The sequence below is a fragment of the Sturnira hondurensis genome, unplaced genomic scaffold, assembly GCF_014824575.4.
Source record: "Sturnira hondurensis isolate 20B ecotype Veracruz unplaced genomic scaffold, ASM1482457v3 Scaffold0022908, whole genome shotgun sequence".
Lineage (NCBI taxonomy): Eukaryota > Metazoa > Chordata > Mammalia > Chiroptera > Phyllostomidae > Sturnira > Sturnira hondurensis.
In genome coordinates, this window is record NW_028095539.1 from 7,564,309 (window position 1) to 7,582,485 (window position 18,177).

Below are 18,177 nucleotides of genomic sequence, written 5' to 3' on the forward strand. Positions count from 1 at the left end.
AGCAAGGTGGGAATTGGAACAGGATAATGAACAAGATTATGTGTTCCCTTGAGGGTGGTTACGCTTATTTTTCAAAGGTTTGTTAACTAGATGGACAAAAACAACGCCCAGGACTTGCTTAAAGCAAAGATAAACCTTTTACTAAATTTATGCGCTGAAGGCGCGACTTCCACCATGAACTGCCCATTTGGGAATTCATCAGCAGATCTCCCCACGAGGTTACTTTCCCTAGAACCCCTTTCTCACCCACAACTTCCTGAATGGCCCCTGTCCCTGCTTTACGGTCCCCCACACAGCTGCTTGCGTAACGCTTAGCTTCTGAGTCTACCCCAGCGCACTACCGGCGCTTAATAACTGTCTAAGAAATGAAGGACTGACGCGGGCACTGGCGAGCATTCAAAGTGCAATTCCCTCGAGCTCGCTATTTTCAGATAGAGCTCCCCACCTGGCTCCAGGCGCTGCTAGAAACCCGTCCTGGGGCAGCGCAGGCTGCAAAAGTCGTGGTGGCCCCAGCCTCCAGGAAACCTCAGCGGATTCCGCGTCCCGGAAGTCAAAGGGTAGCTGCGACCGTCCTTAGGAAGGTGAGCCGGAAGTATGTTTGGAGGTACTCGTCCGGACCCGTCACTGGGTGAAACTAAGAAAAAGGCGGAGACCCGGCCTAGTTCTGGTTCTTTATTGGCTCAAACTATGAAGCTGGAAGAAGGGGTGGAACCTGGCTTCTGCCTGACTGCTCATTGGCTAAAATCTCAGCTCGGCCTTCAGGTCCTCATTGGCCTAAATCGAGAGCTGGGCGGTGTCCTACTATCCTACGGGCCCCTCGTTGGTCTCTCGCTAGTCAGTGGAAGAGGCAGGGCTCTGCCCCGCCCCTCGGGCAAACCCCTCCATCTTAAAAACACAATGTTGAGAACAGAGTGGTAGTTTATCCCGAAGCAGTGGGGCCTTCGCTTGGGGATTTGCTCCTCGAGTCCTTGGAGACTCCGCTGAGCACAGCAGTATAGGGAGAGACGAGAGCGGTGAGGGAGGCTGGAACGAATCCTTCCCGGAACCACTGACGCGAGGCTTCTGGGAGCACGTGGAGGAACGGTCCGCGGCGCGTCAGGCCAGACTCTCAGGAATGGCAGCGGGGGCGGCCAACGCGGGGCCGGGGGTGGCCATCCCCGTGGATCTGCGGCGCGAGCGGCGCATGGTGTGCGTGGAGTACCCGGGCCTGGTGCGCGACGTGTCCAAGATGTTGCAGACCCTGGGTGGCGAGGAAGGCGTCTCTCGGGTAAATCTCCGGGACCCCAGGGGAACGACTGTATTGTGGTCCGAGGGCTGGGGGGCGGGGCAAGTGTGGTTTCCTTGACAACGAAGCTTTAGGCGGGCTCTGGAGCGATCAGTGGGCGGGGCTTTGCTTGCGGGAGCGCGGGGAATGAGCCCTTTTTCCCCTAGAAGGAGAGAGGGAGGGGGTGTCCTTTCCATCCGGTCTTCGGATGGACGGATGTGCCAGGCTGCCACATCCTCTTTTCACAGTAGGAAACTGAGGCTCGCCGAGATTAAGAACCATTGACCGACGTGAGAGGGAAGGAAGTGTTTTGTTACCAGGATTAAAGGTAGTAATAGTTAACGACTTTTCTGTAGCATTAGGGTCCTCATTAGAACCCTGGCAGGCGGGAACTGTCGTCCACATTTTGTTAATTCTTTAAAAGATTTTATTTATTTTTAGAGACGAGTGAAAGAGGGAGAAAGAGGGGGAGAGAAACATCCCTCTGGACTGGTTGCCCCTGGCACTGCCCCAGCTGAGGACCTGCCCTGCAACCCACGCACGTGCACCTACTGGGAATCTAACTGACGCTCTATTAACTGATTATCAATCCACTGACACACATCAGCCAGGGTTGTCCACATTTTACAAGGAAACTGAGGCAACTTGTTCCAGGTCACCCCAGAAATAGGGCAGCTGGGATGAATTCTTACGTGGTGCCAGGCTCTGTGTACGTGCTTCCCATGCTCCAGAGCTTGAAATGCCTCTTGCGGAGGGGCCTTCACTGACCGCTCTAACGCACATGGCCGTTGGCAGTGCACGTTGCCTCCACAAACTGTGGATTCCAACCTGAAGTTGTATTTTAGGGTGCTCATCATCCCTCTTGGCCCCTTGGCTCTAAGATTGTAAACGCCATGACAGCAGGGCCTTGTCTTTCTGGCTCACCTCTGTGGCCCTAACGTCTGTAACGGTGCCTGCTCCCAAAAGACTTGTCAGATGCATGACTGAGGCTTCACAGCCAGCCTGTGAGCTAGGTCCAGCTATCACCCCCACTTCTCAGGTAAAGGTTGGGTCAAGCAAGCCCCTACACGGTGCAGTGGGGATTTGAAGTCACTCACGCCTCCTCTCTGAAGTCTGACCTAACTGCTGCTTCCTCATCTCGTGTGAATACCGAAAAACCTCCAGCCTGTCACCGACCACAGGATGCTGGCAGAGGCCTGTGGGTCACCTTTTGTTCTTCTGTCCTGACTTGTTTACTTCACGCTGGCATTCACAGGGCTGTTGCTCTCAGTGACCCCGACCTTCTGGACCAAACTGTCATCCAGTGTGAGCCTTTCAGGAAGAGGCTGCTTATTCACTCATTTTGTGGTGTTTCTTGAGGACCTCCCCTGTGCCAGGCCCCCAGTGGGGGCCGTTCCCAGCCCAGCAGTCTCAGACAGCTGCGTCCCGGAGAGGGGATCCCTAGGAGCAGAGCTCCTTTCAACCTTCTTCTTTCCCTGGATGTGTCCTGAGCACCTGCTAAGGGCCAAGCCCTGTCCCGGGTGCCGGGGAGCCAGCACACTAGGGGGCAGGTGGTCTGCGCCCCCTGAGCGTTGTTGGTCCTTCCGTGTGCACACAGCCGACACCCCTGGTGGGGCAAGCACTTGTATGTAGGTGGCACGCGATGCGTGTCTGCCGTGAGCTAGGTACTGGGATTGGTGTGTTTTCGTTTAATCATCATAATGCTCCTATCAGTAGGTGCTCTTACGGTGCTTGTTTTAAGGAGAGGGCAGGCTTGCAAAGGACAAGCAGCAGCTGGTCGGAGCCAGCTGCTTAATCCAGCGGTGGGTTCGGTCCCTTTCGGACCTACAACATTTGCCCGTGACACCGAGACCCTGGCCTGGGCAGTCAGTCCCCGAGTAGGGCACATTGCCGCCCAAAGAGCCTCGTGATTCCCAGCACTGACCGGGGCCCTTGCTGATGCCAGCTTTGCTTAACTGGCAGTTTCTGCCTCCAGCTTCACAGCCGCTGAGAAGGAGGAGACGATGCTCGTTTTCTCTGCCACATAAAAACTGACTGGGGTAAGGGAAGTGAGTCTTCGGGAACTAACAGCTCAGAAGGAAATAGGCTTCCTGGGTCAGCAGCAGGCTTTTGTTGAGAGTGGAGCGGTCCCTGCCGGCTGCTGAGCTGGCCACTCTTGGTCCCCTTGGCCTCGCCACAGATCTACGCAGACCCCACCAAGCGGCTGGAGCTGTACTTCCGGCCCAAGGACCCCTACTGCCACCCCGTGTGTGCCAACCGCTTCAGCACCAGCAGCCTGCTGCTCCGGGTCAGGAGGAAGGTGAAGCGGCAGGAGGGGGTGCCGGGGCCTGAGGCCCCCCCTGAGGTCACATTCGACGTGGAGACTGTTGGCATCGTCTCTACCGTTTACAAATTCCAAGGTAACCACAAAATGCATTTTTATCCCCCTGGGTTCTTTTGGGGTCTGTGTCCCCACTTCCTTGGGAACCCGTGGGTCAGCCACATGGTAAAGTAGGCCAGGAGGGCGCAGGTATGGGGGGGCTAGAGGTGAGGGAGCCACTTCCCTCCAGCTGATAGCTCTCTGCAGACCACCCCCAATTTCTGTGCCCTTTGGAGAAGCTGGGGCTCCGTGAGAGGTGTCCTCATATTCAAAGTTCTTTTGTGGGGTCAAGAAAAACCAGGCAGCGGCCTCTAGTTCTCACCCCCCAGTGTTGGGGGGTCTTTTCTCCGTCTTCATGGCTGCTAGTGTTGCCTCCCTTCGGAAGCCTTCGCGGATCACCTCTTCCCCTTGGGACCTTCTGTTTCTTGAATTCTTAGCCAACTGGATGTCTCCCATGGGGTCCTCAGTCAAGTGCGCTTCCCACAGGGAGCGCTGTGAACAGGCTGGAAGGTGGGGTGGGGTGGGGGGGGGGCAGCGAGAAAGGACACGGCCTCCCTGAGCTTCTCTGGGCAGGTTGCTGGGCCTCCCCACTTTGGTCTCCAAGTCTGGATGGCAGGGCCCTGAGGTCGTTAGGCCCCGGTGAAGATTTGGGGAGATGATGTTGGTACAGGGCCAGCCCAGCACATCAGGGGCGCTCAGAAACGCCCAGTTGCAGCTGTGGTTCTCAGAATCTGAACAGACTGACGAGTGAGGGAGTTGGAGGGGATGGAAAGAGAGAAGAGAGGAAACAGGACCTGGAGCCCCAGGGTCGGGCATTTGACTCTGTCATCCTGATGGGTGTGGTGTGCACCGAAGACGCTGTCCGTGCCGGGCCTGGCTTCTGGGGGTTCATCTCCCGTCTCCTCCTGAGCCAGCTCCTCGCTGTCAGCGTGCCTCCCAGGCCTGCGGCTCCTGCCTCACCTGGGGGCCCGTCAGAAGCCTATCGGAGTCTGCCTTTGACTAGATCCCGGGGGAGTCACCTGCACCTTACGTTTTCAGGAGCGCCAACCCGCACTTGACTGTCACACACCACGTGACCCTCTCGCAGCCCCAAATACTCTTTATCCAAGTGGCCCGCAGTGCACGGAGCCGAGCTCACGGAAGCATTTGGAGGGGTGCGGTTTCTGCTCCTGCCACCGGGGCTCAGCAGCGCTTCCCTGAGGGGGCGTGGGCATGGCCGCGGCCCCTCCTCCACAGGGGCTGTAAGGAGAGCTGTCCCCGGCTGCGTCGGCCATCTGTCTGCCTCTCTCCAGGGATGTCGGACTTCCAGTACCTGGCTGTGCACACGGAGGAGGGCGGCAGGCACATGTCGATGTACAACAGGGTGCTCCTGCTCCGGCCTGAGAAGGAGGCCTTCTTCCATCAGGAGCTGCCGCTCTACATCCCCCCGCCCATCTTCTCCCGGCTGGACACCCCGGCGGACTACTTCTTCCGGCCGGAGACGCAGCACCGGTGAGCCCCGCCCCCGCAGCGTGGGGGGCGGAATGAGGGCCCTGGCTCAGAGGCTGGCGGACAGCCTGTGGGACCGCAGCTGCTCACCGCGGAAACGGGGTAGTGAGTGCCCACCCATCAGGGCCTCAGGGTTACACTTAAAGTGCCTAGGAAGCCCTGGCCGGTGTGATTCCCAGTCAGGGCACGCGTGGGTTTGGTCCCTGGTCTGGGCATGTGCGAAAAGGCAGCCCGTTGGTGTTTCTCTGCCACATCGAGGGGTCTATGTTCCTTCTCTCCCTCCCTTCCCCTCTCTCTGAAATCAATAAGCATGTCCTTGGGCGAGGATTAAGAAAAGGACAAAAGCTCGGGAAGTTTCAGCACCTGGCCAAGTGCAGAGAAAGCCCTCAGCGAGCGGTGGCCTGTGTGCTCCTGATACCACCTAAGAAATCCCCCCGTGAGCGTGCCCTGTGAGCCCAGCCCTTTTCCACCACCGCTGTCCCCTTCAGGCCTCCCTGTCCCCACCCCTGCGGGCCACTTCATGGCCCATCTCCCTCTGCCACACTCCCCCCAGCTCGCCCAGCTGTGTGCCATCTCCCTGTGCCGTCGCTCCCGTTGTGGCCATGACCTTGCTTACTGTGCACTTGGTCTGGTCTGTCTGCTTGTGACGGCAAGCTCCTGAGCACAGGGCTGCGTGTCTCTTGAGTCGGGGCAGCTCTGGGGCTGAGACGGGGAAGAGCCAGACAGATGTGTGTCACAGTCTGCGTCAAAACCCATCCCCCAGCCCCGCCTCCCAGCCCCGCCTCCCAGCCCCGCCTCCACGTGCACCCCAGCAGGACTGCATGCGGGTACGGGGTGTGCCGCAGCAAGACGAGTTCTTTCACTGAGAGGCCGTCTTGCCGGTCAGTGAGGAGAGCCCCAGGGATGGTGGGCTCGGCAGGCCTGGGCATGTCGGATGGTGGCTTGGCGTTGCATTCTAGCCCCCTTGCCGTGACAGTAAGGGATGGGTTTCGTTTGTATAAAAGCCACAGGGAAATGGGGCCCTTGACTGGCCTGGGCCACACAGGGGGCCTGGGCCCCCGACGTTCTCACCGCCGGGCCTTGGTCATTGCCACCCTGCGTATTTTTGCATGCTTCAGCTTTTAATATTTTTTATTTTTTAAAGATGGGTGGGAGTGCTGATTTTTTATTTCTTTTTAGACAGAGGGGAAGGGAGAGAAAAAGAGAGAGAGAAACATCCATGTGTGATTGCCTCTCACATGCCCCCACCAGGGACCTGGCCCACAGCCCAGGCCTGTGCCCTGACTGGGAATCGAACTGGCACCTCTTTGGTTCTCAGGCTGACATTCAATCCACTGAGCCACACCAGCCAGGGCAGAATTTTTTAAGTGTCTCAATTTTAGTATAAACTCCCTGAAAGGAGTGATTCGGTCTGTCCTCTTTTGTAACCCTGGTGTCTAACGCAGCCAAGCCCGGGAGAGGCCCTTTGCAAATGTGTGAGAACCTGTGAGTGAAGCTGTAGGGTAGCAAGACTAGGAAAAACGGATGTGTGAACGGAAAAAGGCACTTTGAAAGGTGGCCCATAGGTGATGATATTAGTTAAAGGGTCATTTGTAGCAGGTTTTAAGCTTCCAAAGATGTGGAGGGTTTTAGCACCTGCTGACTTGGTGGCTGAAGGTCTTCGCCCCTCTGGCCGCTGGGGGCTGCCGGGTGTGCTCAAGGCCATGGCCCCCACACCTCCAGAAGCAGCTACACAGAGGCCCTGCAGACCCAGCCCCAGTCCCCACACCCCCTGGAGGCCTTGCTGGCCCCACTCTGTGGAGAGCAAATCAGGCTGCTGCCTTTGGACTTGAAGTCCTGTCCCCAAAAGTGTGCCCCTCAAGGTGCAGAGAAACAGACCCCCCACACATAGTGAAGGGTCGACCTTTGTGGGGAGCAGTCTGGCAGAATCTACTATGATTTTAGATGTTCTTTTCCTGCTCACCGAGCAGCCCCACCTGCCCAGTGGGTCCCATGGCAACTCTCGCCTGAGAGCTGGAGGGTGCAGCCCCGAGAGTGTTTGCTGGCCGACTGTTGGAGCAGCAAGATTGGAGAGCCCATGGGGTGGGGGTGAGGGGCCCGGCCTCTCCCAGCAGCTCTGTCTGCAAGGGCGACAGTGGGCGCGTGTGTGCCGCCCTGTATCATGGGGCCTCAGTGACTGCGGATTTTTGAAACGCTCACTTAGTGAGTGCCTGGCAGAGTTTGCTGAAGTAAACGAATCAGTGACCAGTCCCTTAGTGGGGACGTGGCCGGTTAAACTCCAGCCTGTGGAGCCCGGGGAACACCATGCAGCCTCGCTGCAGGACTGACTCGGGGCACCTCCCAGGTACCTCGCTCTGTGATAAGGGCAGGGTGTAGAGACAAGTCTGTGGTATAAAAATAAATGGGTATGATACTAGAAGCCTGGAAAAATCTGGAAGGTTGGGCCCCCAACACTGATCTCTGAGATGGGAACTCTCTTACCTCATTAAATAGTGCCTCGAACAAGCAGTGACCACCTGGTGTCAGGGAGAACAGGGCAGGTGAGCTTCCGGGCTGGGCCGGGCCTGGGGAGCTGGACGGAACACAGGTGACTGATAAGTGTCCAGATGCAGGCGTGACAGGAGATGAAAGGGGACTGGGTCTGAATGGGCGGGGAGTGGGGTGGGGGTGCTGAGGGTGTCAGATGGGCCCTTGGAGGAGCTGACATCTGAAACAGACCGAAGCGTGGGCAGGCAAAGACCCAGGAGAATGTTCCAGACCAGGGGACTGACTTAGCAGAGAATGAAGGGTCCGGCCGCAACCCCAGAGCAGGACAGAGGGAGGGAGGGGCAAGGGCCTCACCGGGCAGGCTGAGGGGCCTGGGTTTTCCTGAGGAAAAGGTGTGTTGTTCTCTGTCTTTGAAAAAGTGTGTAATAGAGAGCCCAGACATACCCGAACTAGAGAGACGCGTCTGCTGGACCCCCGCCTGCAGCAGCAGCAGCTCCCCACCCACCCCAGGTCTTGGATCGCGTGGGGTCGGTCCCTGACGAGGAAGGACTCGTTTTTAAAAACATTACTGCAGTCCTGTTGTCCCAGCGAGCAGACCTAATGCTCTTCCTTACCCCGTCCTCATTCCGGTTCCCCGGCTGTCTCAGCAGTGACTCCAGAGCCCGACCGGCCCCACGGCGCTGCTGTGATTGGCGTCTCTGGCCACCCAACGCAGAGCGTCATCCCAGCCCCTCTTCTGGTTGCAGGAGGATGTCCTGCTGGTTCAGAAGACGAGGCGTTGCGGGAACGCGTAACCGAAATCAGGCCCCTTCTGCTCCTGCTGCAGCCTTGCACGTGGAGGGGTGTTTCTGAGCGGGCATTAGGGTTAGTGCGGCCAGGTGCGAAGCAGACGGTGTTAGGGCCCATTATAAACTTAGGTGTGTCGGAGATCTTCTGATTATTTTTCCTTTACAGGTATCTTACTCTTACAGTCAGAAACAAACAAAAAGATGTAGGGGAAGAGAATGGGGCTCCCAGTGCAACACTGCCCTGGCTCTGGTGACAGCATTTGGTCACTACTCTGCCCTTCGGGGCCAGCAGCCAGCTGTTCCCAAGCCCCCAGGAGGGGGACATGGGAGGAGGGCTAGCTGCCCTTGAGGCCGTGTGCTGTATTGATTTTCCAGTACATGGAAAGAACCTGCCTTTTCTCCCAGGCCCCTGCTGCTTATCGGCTCGGCTGGCCTTCCCAGGAACACGGGGATGGGGAGGTGGGCGGTCACACGGGGCCTCCCCTCGAGGAAGCCGGAGTGCGGGGAACTCTGGCCCTGCTGAGAGCTGTGTTCCTTCACGGGTGTGTCCGGGGTTTCGGGGAGGTGGCTTTGGAGCCAGGATACTGGCTCAGCTGCTCAGGGGGGCTTCTGATGGGGTCATGGCTTTTTAAAAAGGGCCCAGACTTGTTCCTGTGTCTGTAGTTCTGTTCCCAACGTCAAAATCACTTCCTTGTTCTTCATGAATATGCAGGTGGCATGCACTCATGTAGAAAAATTTAGGTAAAATGGAAACAAATTTAAAAAGTAACAATCACTTCAATACAGTTGTGACGTCTAGGATGTAATGCTTTAAAACGGACTTCAAGATACTTGAGTGAGTCTGGGTGCCGTGTGGGCGAGGCGGAATTAGCCGTGGTGGAAATTGATGACGCCGATGATGGGCTTACGGGGGTTTTCATACTGTCCTCCCTGCTTTCGTGTGGATTTGATGTTCCTGACGCCCCGTCTTAAAGAGGCGACGCTCTGGGCACCTTGGGACGCGATTGCCTGGGTGTGCTCTGTCTGACACACGGAGACCCATGTCCCTGGTCCAGGGACCCTTGATTTTCACCTCTGCTCTGGGACGAGGCCACTTGGTCCTAGCCATCGCTCCTGCTCTGGACGTTGTCCGGTTGTTTCCGGGCCAGACTCACGCCGTCAGAGGGTGTCTGGGGTCCCCGGCACATGTCCCAGCTCTGAGCCTGGGCCTCAGTCACCTCGCAGGAAAACGGTTTCCTCCTCATCAGTGGTCTCAGGGTGAGGGACGAGCTGTGGAGGTCAGTGGGCGGAGCTGCCACATGGCAGCAGCAGGTCCATTGTCCCGCCCGAGGGCATTTAGGTGGTTCCCAGTCTTTGGCTGATGAGAGCTCCTGTGAGTCAATGCAGTCAGGAGGCCACTAGCCCCGGGACAAGGGCCCTCCCCAATACCTCGGCCTGCGGGACCTCCCGGCCTTGCCAAGCTTCAGAGCTGCAGGCTGGAGCCCCTTCTCACTGGCAGTCAGCCTGAGCACAGACTCCTGGCTGCAGTAACCTGCTCCGAGACCTTCTCCCTAACCCAGACTCCAGGGAAAAGCATAAAAACTCAGGCTGCTGGCGCCACAGGCGGTGGCTCCCTATCTGGTCTGGCTGGACCTAGGCCAGAGGCCCTCCTCAGTGCCCCGGCCCTCACCGGCCCTCTCTGGTCCCAGGGAAGGCTACAACAACCCCCCGGTCTCAGGCGAGAACCTCATCGGCCTGAGCAGGGCCCGGCGCCTGCACAACGCCGTCTTTGTCAACTTCGAGGATGACGAGGTGCCTGTGCAGCCGCTGGAGCCTGCGGTGCAGACCTGGCGGCGGCTCTGCACCAACCCCATGGACCAGAAGGTGGAGGAGGAGCTGAGGGAGGTGAGCACATGCCCCCTCGGGGGCCCACCTGCCCAGCTCACCTCCTGCAGACCCCTCGGGGCTTGTCCTCCTCTTGGGCTGTACGGTGAGCTGTGCTGGCTTGTCTTAAACTGGCTCTCAGCCCACAGGAAGGTCTTGCCCCCGACGTCATGCCTGTGAGCATGCTGGTGCAGGCTTGAGTCTGGGGTGCAGATGCAGCTTGGAACTTTCTGGGGCTCTTTGGGAGGCAGATGCTGTCGGTGTGGGGCCCCGAGACCCCGGGAACTGTCCTTTCTCCCAGTGCTTCGCTCCATGCCAGGTGCATCGCCTGCGTGAGCCAGGCCCTGCTTCTCCCATTGACAGCCAAGGACCCGCCTGCCCCAGGGCAGGAGTGGCCTTCTGCTTGGCCCTCTGGCCTGTGGGTTCTGGGGTGACACAGGCCAGGGCTCTGTTCCTCGTGTCCCCACAGGCACGGGGCCACGTCACTGCTCACTGAGGCACACCTGTTGTTGAAGTGACTGTTCCTTGGGGGTGATACTTCTTAAAGGGACTGTGGATGCCTTGTACTTGCAGCAGTCACTGGGCGGGGGCATAGGGGGCATAGGGGGCATCGGACAAAGGCCATCCCTTCAGTCTTCATGGTGTCCCCTGTCAGGTGCCGCTCCCTAGCTTGGGACCAGCCCCCCTCTTGGCCCTGCTCTGAGCCCTCCGGTCATTTGCCTCCCCTGCTGGCCTGTGAGATGCACAGGACAGTGACTGTGTCCCTCGTGGTCAGTCAGGACCCCTGGCCCTGCAGCCCCACTGTATGCATGCCAGGGTGCAGCCCCAGTGCTGGTGTGTGGGCCTGGTGCCCCGAGCACAGCTGTGTGCGTCTCCAGCCCCTTTCTGGAAGGGCCTCTGGGGGCCGGACCACTCTGGGCGTCAGGCGGGGTACTGCCCATGCTCCCCTCAGCCTCTGCCTTGATGCCCTCCCCCAGCTCTTTGCCATCCGTCCCGTCTGGTCCCGCAATGCCGTCAGGGCCAAAATCAGCGTCCACCCCGACAAGCTCAAGGTCTTGCTGCCCTTCATGGCCTATTACATGGTGAGTGTCTGCCCTGCACCCTCTTGGGCTCCCAGCAGGGTCCCCGCCAGGGTCGTGCTGACCCCCGATGCGCACCCCCAGAGCTGAGGCACGAGCGGGCACCCCCTGAAATGGCTGGGGACAGGACGTCCCATCCACGGGACGGTAATAGCATTCACTGAGTGCTCACCATGTGCCCAGCAGTGGTGTGGGCTCTGGGGGCTCCTGTCATCTCCCTCTGACAGGAGACCGAGCGATTTGCCCAAGGTGGCAGCTGACGTGGAGAGCTGGGGTGGGGTTCCAGAGCCGTGTCCCCAGCTTGGGCTGTGCCCACAGCCCCTCCTGCCTTTTCTGTCTCCAGGTCACGGGTCCCTGGAGAAGCCTGTGGATCCGGTTTGGGTACGACCCTCGAAAACACCCAGAGGCCAAGATTTACCAAGTCCTCGATTTCCGAATCCGCTGTGGAATGAAATACGGTAAAAGTCACTAACACCTCTCTTTTTCCGTCTGTCCTTCCGTCCCTGGCACTCTCCTTGGTCGTGAGTACGCGTCCACGTGGAGAGGGTAAGAGGCCTTCCCCCGTGGTGAGGGCCCCAGCAAGGTGGGCAGGAGGATCCAAGCCGAGTCCCGGCTCCAAGGGTGACCCTCCAGTTTTGGAACTGCCGTCACTCGTCCATTTGGTGACTCTGTCTTTGTGGCTGCTGTGCCATAGGCCAGGCGGTGGGTGCGTGTCTGGTCCCCAGGCCCACAGCGGGCCCCTGCTGCCCCAGGCCCTGCCCCAGGAGCTGTCCCCAGTGAGCCCTGGTGTGCCTGTCGCATGAGTCCAGTGCTGTGGGCTGGAAGGGCCTCTGTGCCACCATGCCTGACATGCCCCCTTTGTCTGCAGGCTACGCCCCCAACGACATGCCTGTGAAGGCCAAGCGCAGCACCTACAACTACAGCCTCCCGATCACTGTCAAAAAGACGCGTGAGTGCCTCAGGCTTGCTCTACGACTCGGGGCCGGTTGGCGCTCTCCCTCACCAACACAGGATGACGGCGTCTGGCTTCTGGGGGTGGGGGTAGGAGCTTCCCCTAGGAGACAGCCCGGGCCCCACAGGCTGCGCCCCCTGGGAGGGATGGAGGGAAGGGTGGGGGGCGGGGACCCCCGATCTCTATTCCAAAGCACTGCTGTTGTCACCACAGCCAGCCAGGTTGTCACCATGCAGGACCTGAAGCAGGGCCTGGGCCCAGCGGGGACGACCGGCATGAGGAAGTCAGCCTCCAACAAGTACAAGCTCAAGGTGGGTGCCCGGGAGCCCGAGAGAGCAGCTGCCCTCCGGCGGAGAGCGGGGTGGAGGGCGGAGAGGCCCTGACACTCCATGCCCCCAAGAGGAAGGCCCCCCCATGACCTGCCCTGGTCTCCCCTCTCCCTAGGACTCGGTCTACATCTTCCGGGAGAATGCCCTGCCGCCCTACCGACAGATGTTCTACCAGCTGTGTGACCTGGACGTGGGGGAGTGCGTACATGAGGGCCTGAGAGGCAGTGGGGGCCACGTCGGGGGCAGGGCCGAGAGACTGCCCGAGGACCCCCTGCCAGGCCTCCGTGCCTCCTAGCCGTGATCTCAGCTTGAAGGCTCTCCAGCCTGGGTCTTAGGTGCTGCCTGGCGAGGGTCCTCTCTGGGCTCACAAGGCCCTCAGGAGCAGCTTCCGGGGTGCACCGTGGGCTGCCCCTTGGAGCAGCGGCTGTGGGGGTCCCCAGCACAGAGCTGGGCCAGCTGCAGAACCGTCTGCCATGGAGTCACTGCCTCTCCTACATTGCCCACGGGGGCTCACAGCACAGTACCCTACCCACAGTACCCTACCCGTCAGCACTGACTGGAGTCCCAGAAACCTTGAACCTGGTCATTCTTAGTGATGTGTAAACACAGTGTGGAGTCTGGTAGAAGCGGCGACTCACCCGTAAAATGGGGTGGCCGTGCGTCCCTGCTCTGTGGGTGGTGTGGGGGGGTAGGGAGCACACAGCGAGGGACCCCAGTGTTTCTGGGTATCCTTCAGTGCCGCATCCGACCCTCTGACCCACTCTCAGGGCTGGTTTTCTAAGCACAGCCCTCTGCCGCGCTGCTCACTGACCCTGTGGTCAGGAAGCCCCCTGGAACGTGGTGTCCGGTCCCCAGGTTGCAGAAGATCATTCACCGCAACGACGGGGCCGAGGAGACCTGCACGGAGCGGGATGGGTGGTGCCTCCCCAAGACCAGTGACGACCTGCGGAACGCCATGTCCCTCCTCATCCAGCAGACCATCCGGGCGCAGAGGCCTGGTGAGAGCGCGGGCGGAGGGGCGGAGCCAGTGTCCCAGTGGGCCTGACCTCGAGGACTGCCCCGAGGCGGCTCCTCTGTCCCTGACGAGAGTGGAAGGGGGGCGGTGTGAGCCAGGACTCAGCCCCAGAGCCAGTGCCCTGGGCTGCTCGCTGCCACCCAGGGCTGCCACTTCACACCCAGCCTCCTTCCCGCCCCTTCCGGCTGCACGTGTGTGCGGCCTGCCTGTCCTCCCTGGGGAGCGGGGGCCGGCGCCGTGGGCTGGAGGGGAGCTGAGCCCTGCTGCCAGCACGGCCTGCCCAGGTGGGCACCTGCTCAGCTGGGGGTCTACGAAGCTGGGCTGGGGGCTGGTAGGCAAGCAGGCCTCTCCTAGGGGGCTCCTTTCAGGGGCGCTGTGGCGCTGGCGAGAGGAGGGGTGACCAGTCGCGTTTGGGACACGGCCCCTTGACCATGGCACTGAGGCCGTGAACCCCTGCCCCACTCACAGAACGTCGTGGGCACTCCTGGGTAGTCACTGGGCCCAGGAAGCCACCTGAGGCAGCTCGGGAAGAGTTTTCGAAGCTCTTTGCCTCCACGGTCCCCAGCTCCATCCTCCACGGCAGCTCCTGGGGAGCCCTGGAGCCCGAGGACCTGCCCTGGGACTCAGGGCCTGTCCCCCGGCCCCAGCTCTCTTCTCCAGCCCGGCCAAGGCAGACGATGACGACAGAGGGAAAGAGCCAGCTACAGGCGGGTCCGGGGAGGATGAGGACGAGGACGAGGAGGAGGAGGAGGAGGAGGAGGACTTCAAGCCATCAGATGGGAGCGAGAACGAGATGGAGACGGAGATGCTGGACTACGTGTGATGTGGCTGTGGGCCCCCCGGCCAGGCAGCGCTGGCCACAGATCCCCGTGGGCCCATGGTCGCTGGAACGGCCGTGTGTCCCCTCCTAGGAGAGCTGGGACCCCAGCACTGGGTGCAGCTGGCCCTGGTCCTTCCTGGCTTGCTGCTCAGGGCTGTCCCCAGTCCTGGCCGCTGGGAACATTCCCGAAGGCTATACCCTGGCCTCCCTGTCCACGAGCCAGCCCAGGGTCCAGTGGGCTGAGACCTGCAAGGGCTGGAGGTAGAGATGCACCTCTGGTAGGGGGTGGGGGCTTGGCCTGGGTCTCAGGACAACAGGAGGATGGTGGGGGAGCCTGACCCGGGGCTGCAGGTGGTAGGAGGCATCCTTGGGTCTGGGTTTACCCTCTTGGGGTGGCCTGGCAACGACTGGGTCACTGGAACTGCCCTCATTAAAGACATCTCCCCAGAGACTGGGTGTTGGAGCTTGTGCTGGGGGCCCGGGCTCCCGCTGGTGGGCGTGGTCCACCCTTCCATCACAGGCTCAGTGACCCCACGGGGGCAGCACTGGGACCGTCGAGAACAGGCCTGATGCCCCTCGCCAGGTGGGTGGGGTGAGAGCCTCTGGAAGTGGCCCTGGGGGACACAGCCTGTGTTCTCCCACGGTCGCCCCAGTGCTAGCTGTGCATCCAGGGGCCCCGGGAGCCCTCCCAGGAGAGAGCGGGAGCCCCGGGGCCCGTGGTGCTGGGCCCAACCTTGTAGAGAGCCAGCCGGAAGCAGCCCTCCCAAAGGCTGGCGGCCCCAGGCCCAGTGCTTCTGTCCAAGGCCTCCACTCTCCACTATGCATCTCCAAGGGACTCCCCACTTCTGAGCTGTACCCCGAACCTCAGAGGGAGAGGATGTGGGTCCTGGTCCCCACCTCCCAGGAGTCACTGTGGTCCCTGTCCAAGCCTGAGGAGGGTGGGCCCAGGGCGGGGGTCTCCCTGCACCCGCTCTGCCACTTCACACGAGGTGTGTGGTGACCCCTCGGTCAGAGACCTGGGTATTGTGTTTAACCCCGTTTTTTAAAAGGCTTTTTGTTGTGGAAAATGCTGAGTGGCTGCAGAAACACTGAGTGTTGTGGAACTTCCTGGTGCCAGGCCCCAGCAGCCCCCTACCAAACTTGTCCCCTCTGCTCCTCAGTGTTAGGGTCCCGTTCTTGTCTTCCTGGAACTCTCTTAAGGAGAGGTGCCACCTCTCAGGAGGGACCCAGCACGCCACTGCTGCCACCACACCCGACGCTCTGGCAGCCATTCAGGGTCAAGGCCCCTTCCCGGGGCACTGGGCACGGCCTTGACCCACAGGTGCAGGAGTCATCCCTCAGTGTCGCTGCACCGCAGCCTCCAGCCACCGTGATGTTTGCTGGGACCGCCTCTTCCTCAGGCTGCAAAGGAGCGACTTCCAATGTGTGGCCCCCCACGTCCACTGGCTGGACTCCCAGAAAGGGCTCTTCCCCCTGAACCTCAGGGTGTCGGGCTGCCCCGAAGCCACCGGAGCTGGCGGAGCAGGAAACGGCCCGTTCCCCCTCCGTCGGCTTTCAGGGAAAGGACTTGGCACCCAGGCAATGGCCAGTGATGACGGGCGGGGGCGGGGGGGGGCGCTTTTTTCTTTTTTTGTTTTGTAATGACCTCTAAAATCTGTTTCAAACGATTGTAGTCACACTTTTGGATGCCCACCTTGTCCCATCTCTGGCCGTAGATGGCCCCGGTTGCCGCCTCTGACCTTTGCCACCCCCTCTAGTTCTTTGTGCCTTTTTGCTCCCCGCCTGCCGACCCAGGATGCCCGGTCCCTGGCCGCCGTGGGGGGGTGTTCAGGGGCCCCAGTCTGGTGCCCAGGGGGCTGCTGCTCCTGAGTTTTCTAGTGTTTTTGAACCCACAGAGCCAGGAAGTACATCTTTTTTCCCGAACAAACATAGTAAAGTGTGAGTTTATACAGATCCCAATTAAAAAGTAAAATGATAGGGTTTTACATCTCAGATCTTCGGTAGACAGGACAGAACTGGGTTTGCAGTTGTTGGCGGGAAAAGTGATGGTGACTCAACAACACGAGAGCAAACTGTGTGCCCCGCGCCCACAGTGGCACTTGTTGCCCGCCCGCCCTGCCTCTGCGACCGGTCGTGGGCCACAACGCTGTCTCATGGCGGCGCCAGGCAGGCCCAGCGTCCATCTGGCCGCAGTGTCTGCCTCTTGCCGTGTCAACACAGGTGTGTTTGCCCACAGAATGTGCTCCGAGCCGGGGAGGTCATTTCAGGTACTTGCCCGAGTCCTGTGTGCCACTAAGTCAACAGGGTGAGGGCTCTGCCTTGTCAGTCGCGTCCATTCAGACTTCATACTCCAGCCCAGTTACCCAAATGTCTCGGACTTTTGGGGAACCCAGAGACCCTCCAAGCATCCAATACTAGCCGTGGAGTCTTCCCACGGGAGAGGGCAAACCCACAAATACATGCATCCCGTTCCAGAGGCACTGCGAGTCTGTCCTTGAACTTGCTGGCAGGTCCACGGGCCACGGTTCAAAACTCACCTCATGTTTCCCTGCTAAGTGTTGGTCTCCTTGACTAGTAAACGCAAGTAAAATGGAAGCACCTCCATATAATATGTTGGTAACCCAGAAGGCAGATGTTTCCAGGAAGTCAACAATACGTGACCTTGAAACACATGCGGTTGGTTTCTGTACTTCGGGAGCGTGAGGAGTCCTTCACATCCATGCTCATCCCTCTCTGAGCCAACTGGAACAGCGCTCCCTCGGGGGTTTTAGGTATGAACCTGGTAACGGCATCGGAAGTGGGAGAGTATCTTGGGCCCATGCCAGGTGAGGTGGCCTGTCTGCCAGGGCTTGTGGGCGGGTTTTTAAGACTCTTTGCTCCGGCGTTTCACCTCACAGCGGCTGTGGACGAGACGGTGCTAGTCTCTTCTGGAAGTTTTGGGGATGCTCACCCTGGGTTGTCAACTATTCTGTGTGGGACCCTGTGGGCCCCGTATTGTTAAATAAGTGACCACCCAAGTCGTTGAAATGTGGGGCTCTGCCCCCTCCCTCCTACAAAGAACACGCACTGACTGTCCCTGAGCACACGGGCCCGTCCCTCGTACTCGGTATCACTTAGAACAGGTTCTCAGGATCGCAACAGCTGGGAAAAACACATCAGCACACGCGCTTCCTTGCCCCCCAAGCATTGCTCCCAGGCTCTGCTGCCCAGCCCCCGCCACACCCGCCTGGCTCCTGCTTCCCCCATCCGCACTCCTCCCCACCTATGTCCCACGGCTTGAGGCCCTGGACCCTGTGGGCAGGCAGGCCCGATTTGTGTAGATCCCTGTGGGTACTGGGGACAGCCGTGGGCGCACTGAGGTCCTCCACGGCCTGCGTTAAGAGCACCAGTCCCAGGCAGCAAGGAGGCTGCCTGGACCCAGGCTGAGGGGCTGTCAGCCTGGGAGGACTCGGGCTGTCCCCGGCTCCTGGATGCACCCCCTCACTGGGGATAGCTCTGAGGCCAGACCCCTCGAAGGCGAGAGCTTTGGCTTTGTCCATGTTGTCTCTCCCTCTTTAACAACCTTCTCCGGTTACCAAAGTCAGACACACTCCCCGAGGCACAGCTGTTTCACACTCTGTGCTCAGTTTCCCCATCTCTCCGGCTCTGTCTTTGTCTCTCATCGCTCTCTGCCCCTCTGTCTCTCTTGGGATGCCCCAAGCCCTTCCTTCTCCTCCAGGAAGCCCACCGGGCT

At 59.9% G+C, this 18,177-nt stretch overlaps 1 protein-coding gene across 2 annotated transcripts; it reads left to right on the forward strand.

Moving 5' to 3' along the window:
- Window positions 1–846: 846 nt before the first annotated feature.
- Window positions 847–16,016, forward strand: GTF3C5 (general transcription factor IIIC subunit 5). 2 transcript variants are annotated; one of them, XM_037036630.1, is made up of 11 exons: window positions 847–1,267; window positions 3,444–3,663; window positions 4,916–5,114; window positions 10,075–10,270; window positions 11,227–11,331; window positions 11,672–11,786; window positions 12,197–12,277; window positions 12,494–12,591; window positions 12,725–12,807; window positions 13,465–13,607; window positions 14,272–16,015. In XM_037036630.1, the coding sequence occupies exons 1-11, from the start codon at window positions 1,115–1,117 to the stop codon at window positions 14,445–14,447; spliced, it is 1,569 nt and encodes a 522-aa protein (XP_036892525.1). In that variant the 5' UTR covers window positions 847–1,114; the 3' UTR covers window positions 14,448–16,015. The 2 variants fall into 2 exon arrangements, with proteins under 2 accessions (XP_036892525.1, XP_036892526.1); XM_037036631.1 differs by lacking the exon at window positions 847–1,267 and adding an exon at window positions 2,169–2,303 and having other exon boundaries at window positions 14,272–16,016.
- Window positions 16,017–18,177: the final 2,161 nt, after the last annotated feature.

What these genes read in the sequence shown, in the direction of transcription:
- GTF3C5 (XM_037036630.1), top strand. Translation starts at nt 1,115, where the DNA reads ATGGCAGCGGGGGCGGCCAACGCGGGGCCGGGGGTGGCCATCCCCGTG. An exon ending in GCGAGGAAGGCGTCTCTCGG is followed by an intron (nt 1,268 to 3,443) that starts GTAAATCTCCGG and finishes GCCTCGCCACAG; the next exon opens with ATCTACGCAGACCCCACCAA. An exon ending in GATCACTGTCAAAAAGACGC is followed by an intron (nt 12,278 to 12,493) that starts GTGAGTGCCTCA and finishes TTGTCACCACAG; the next exon opens with CCAGCCAGGTTGTCACCATG.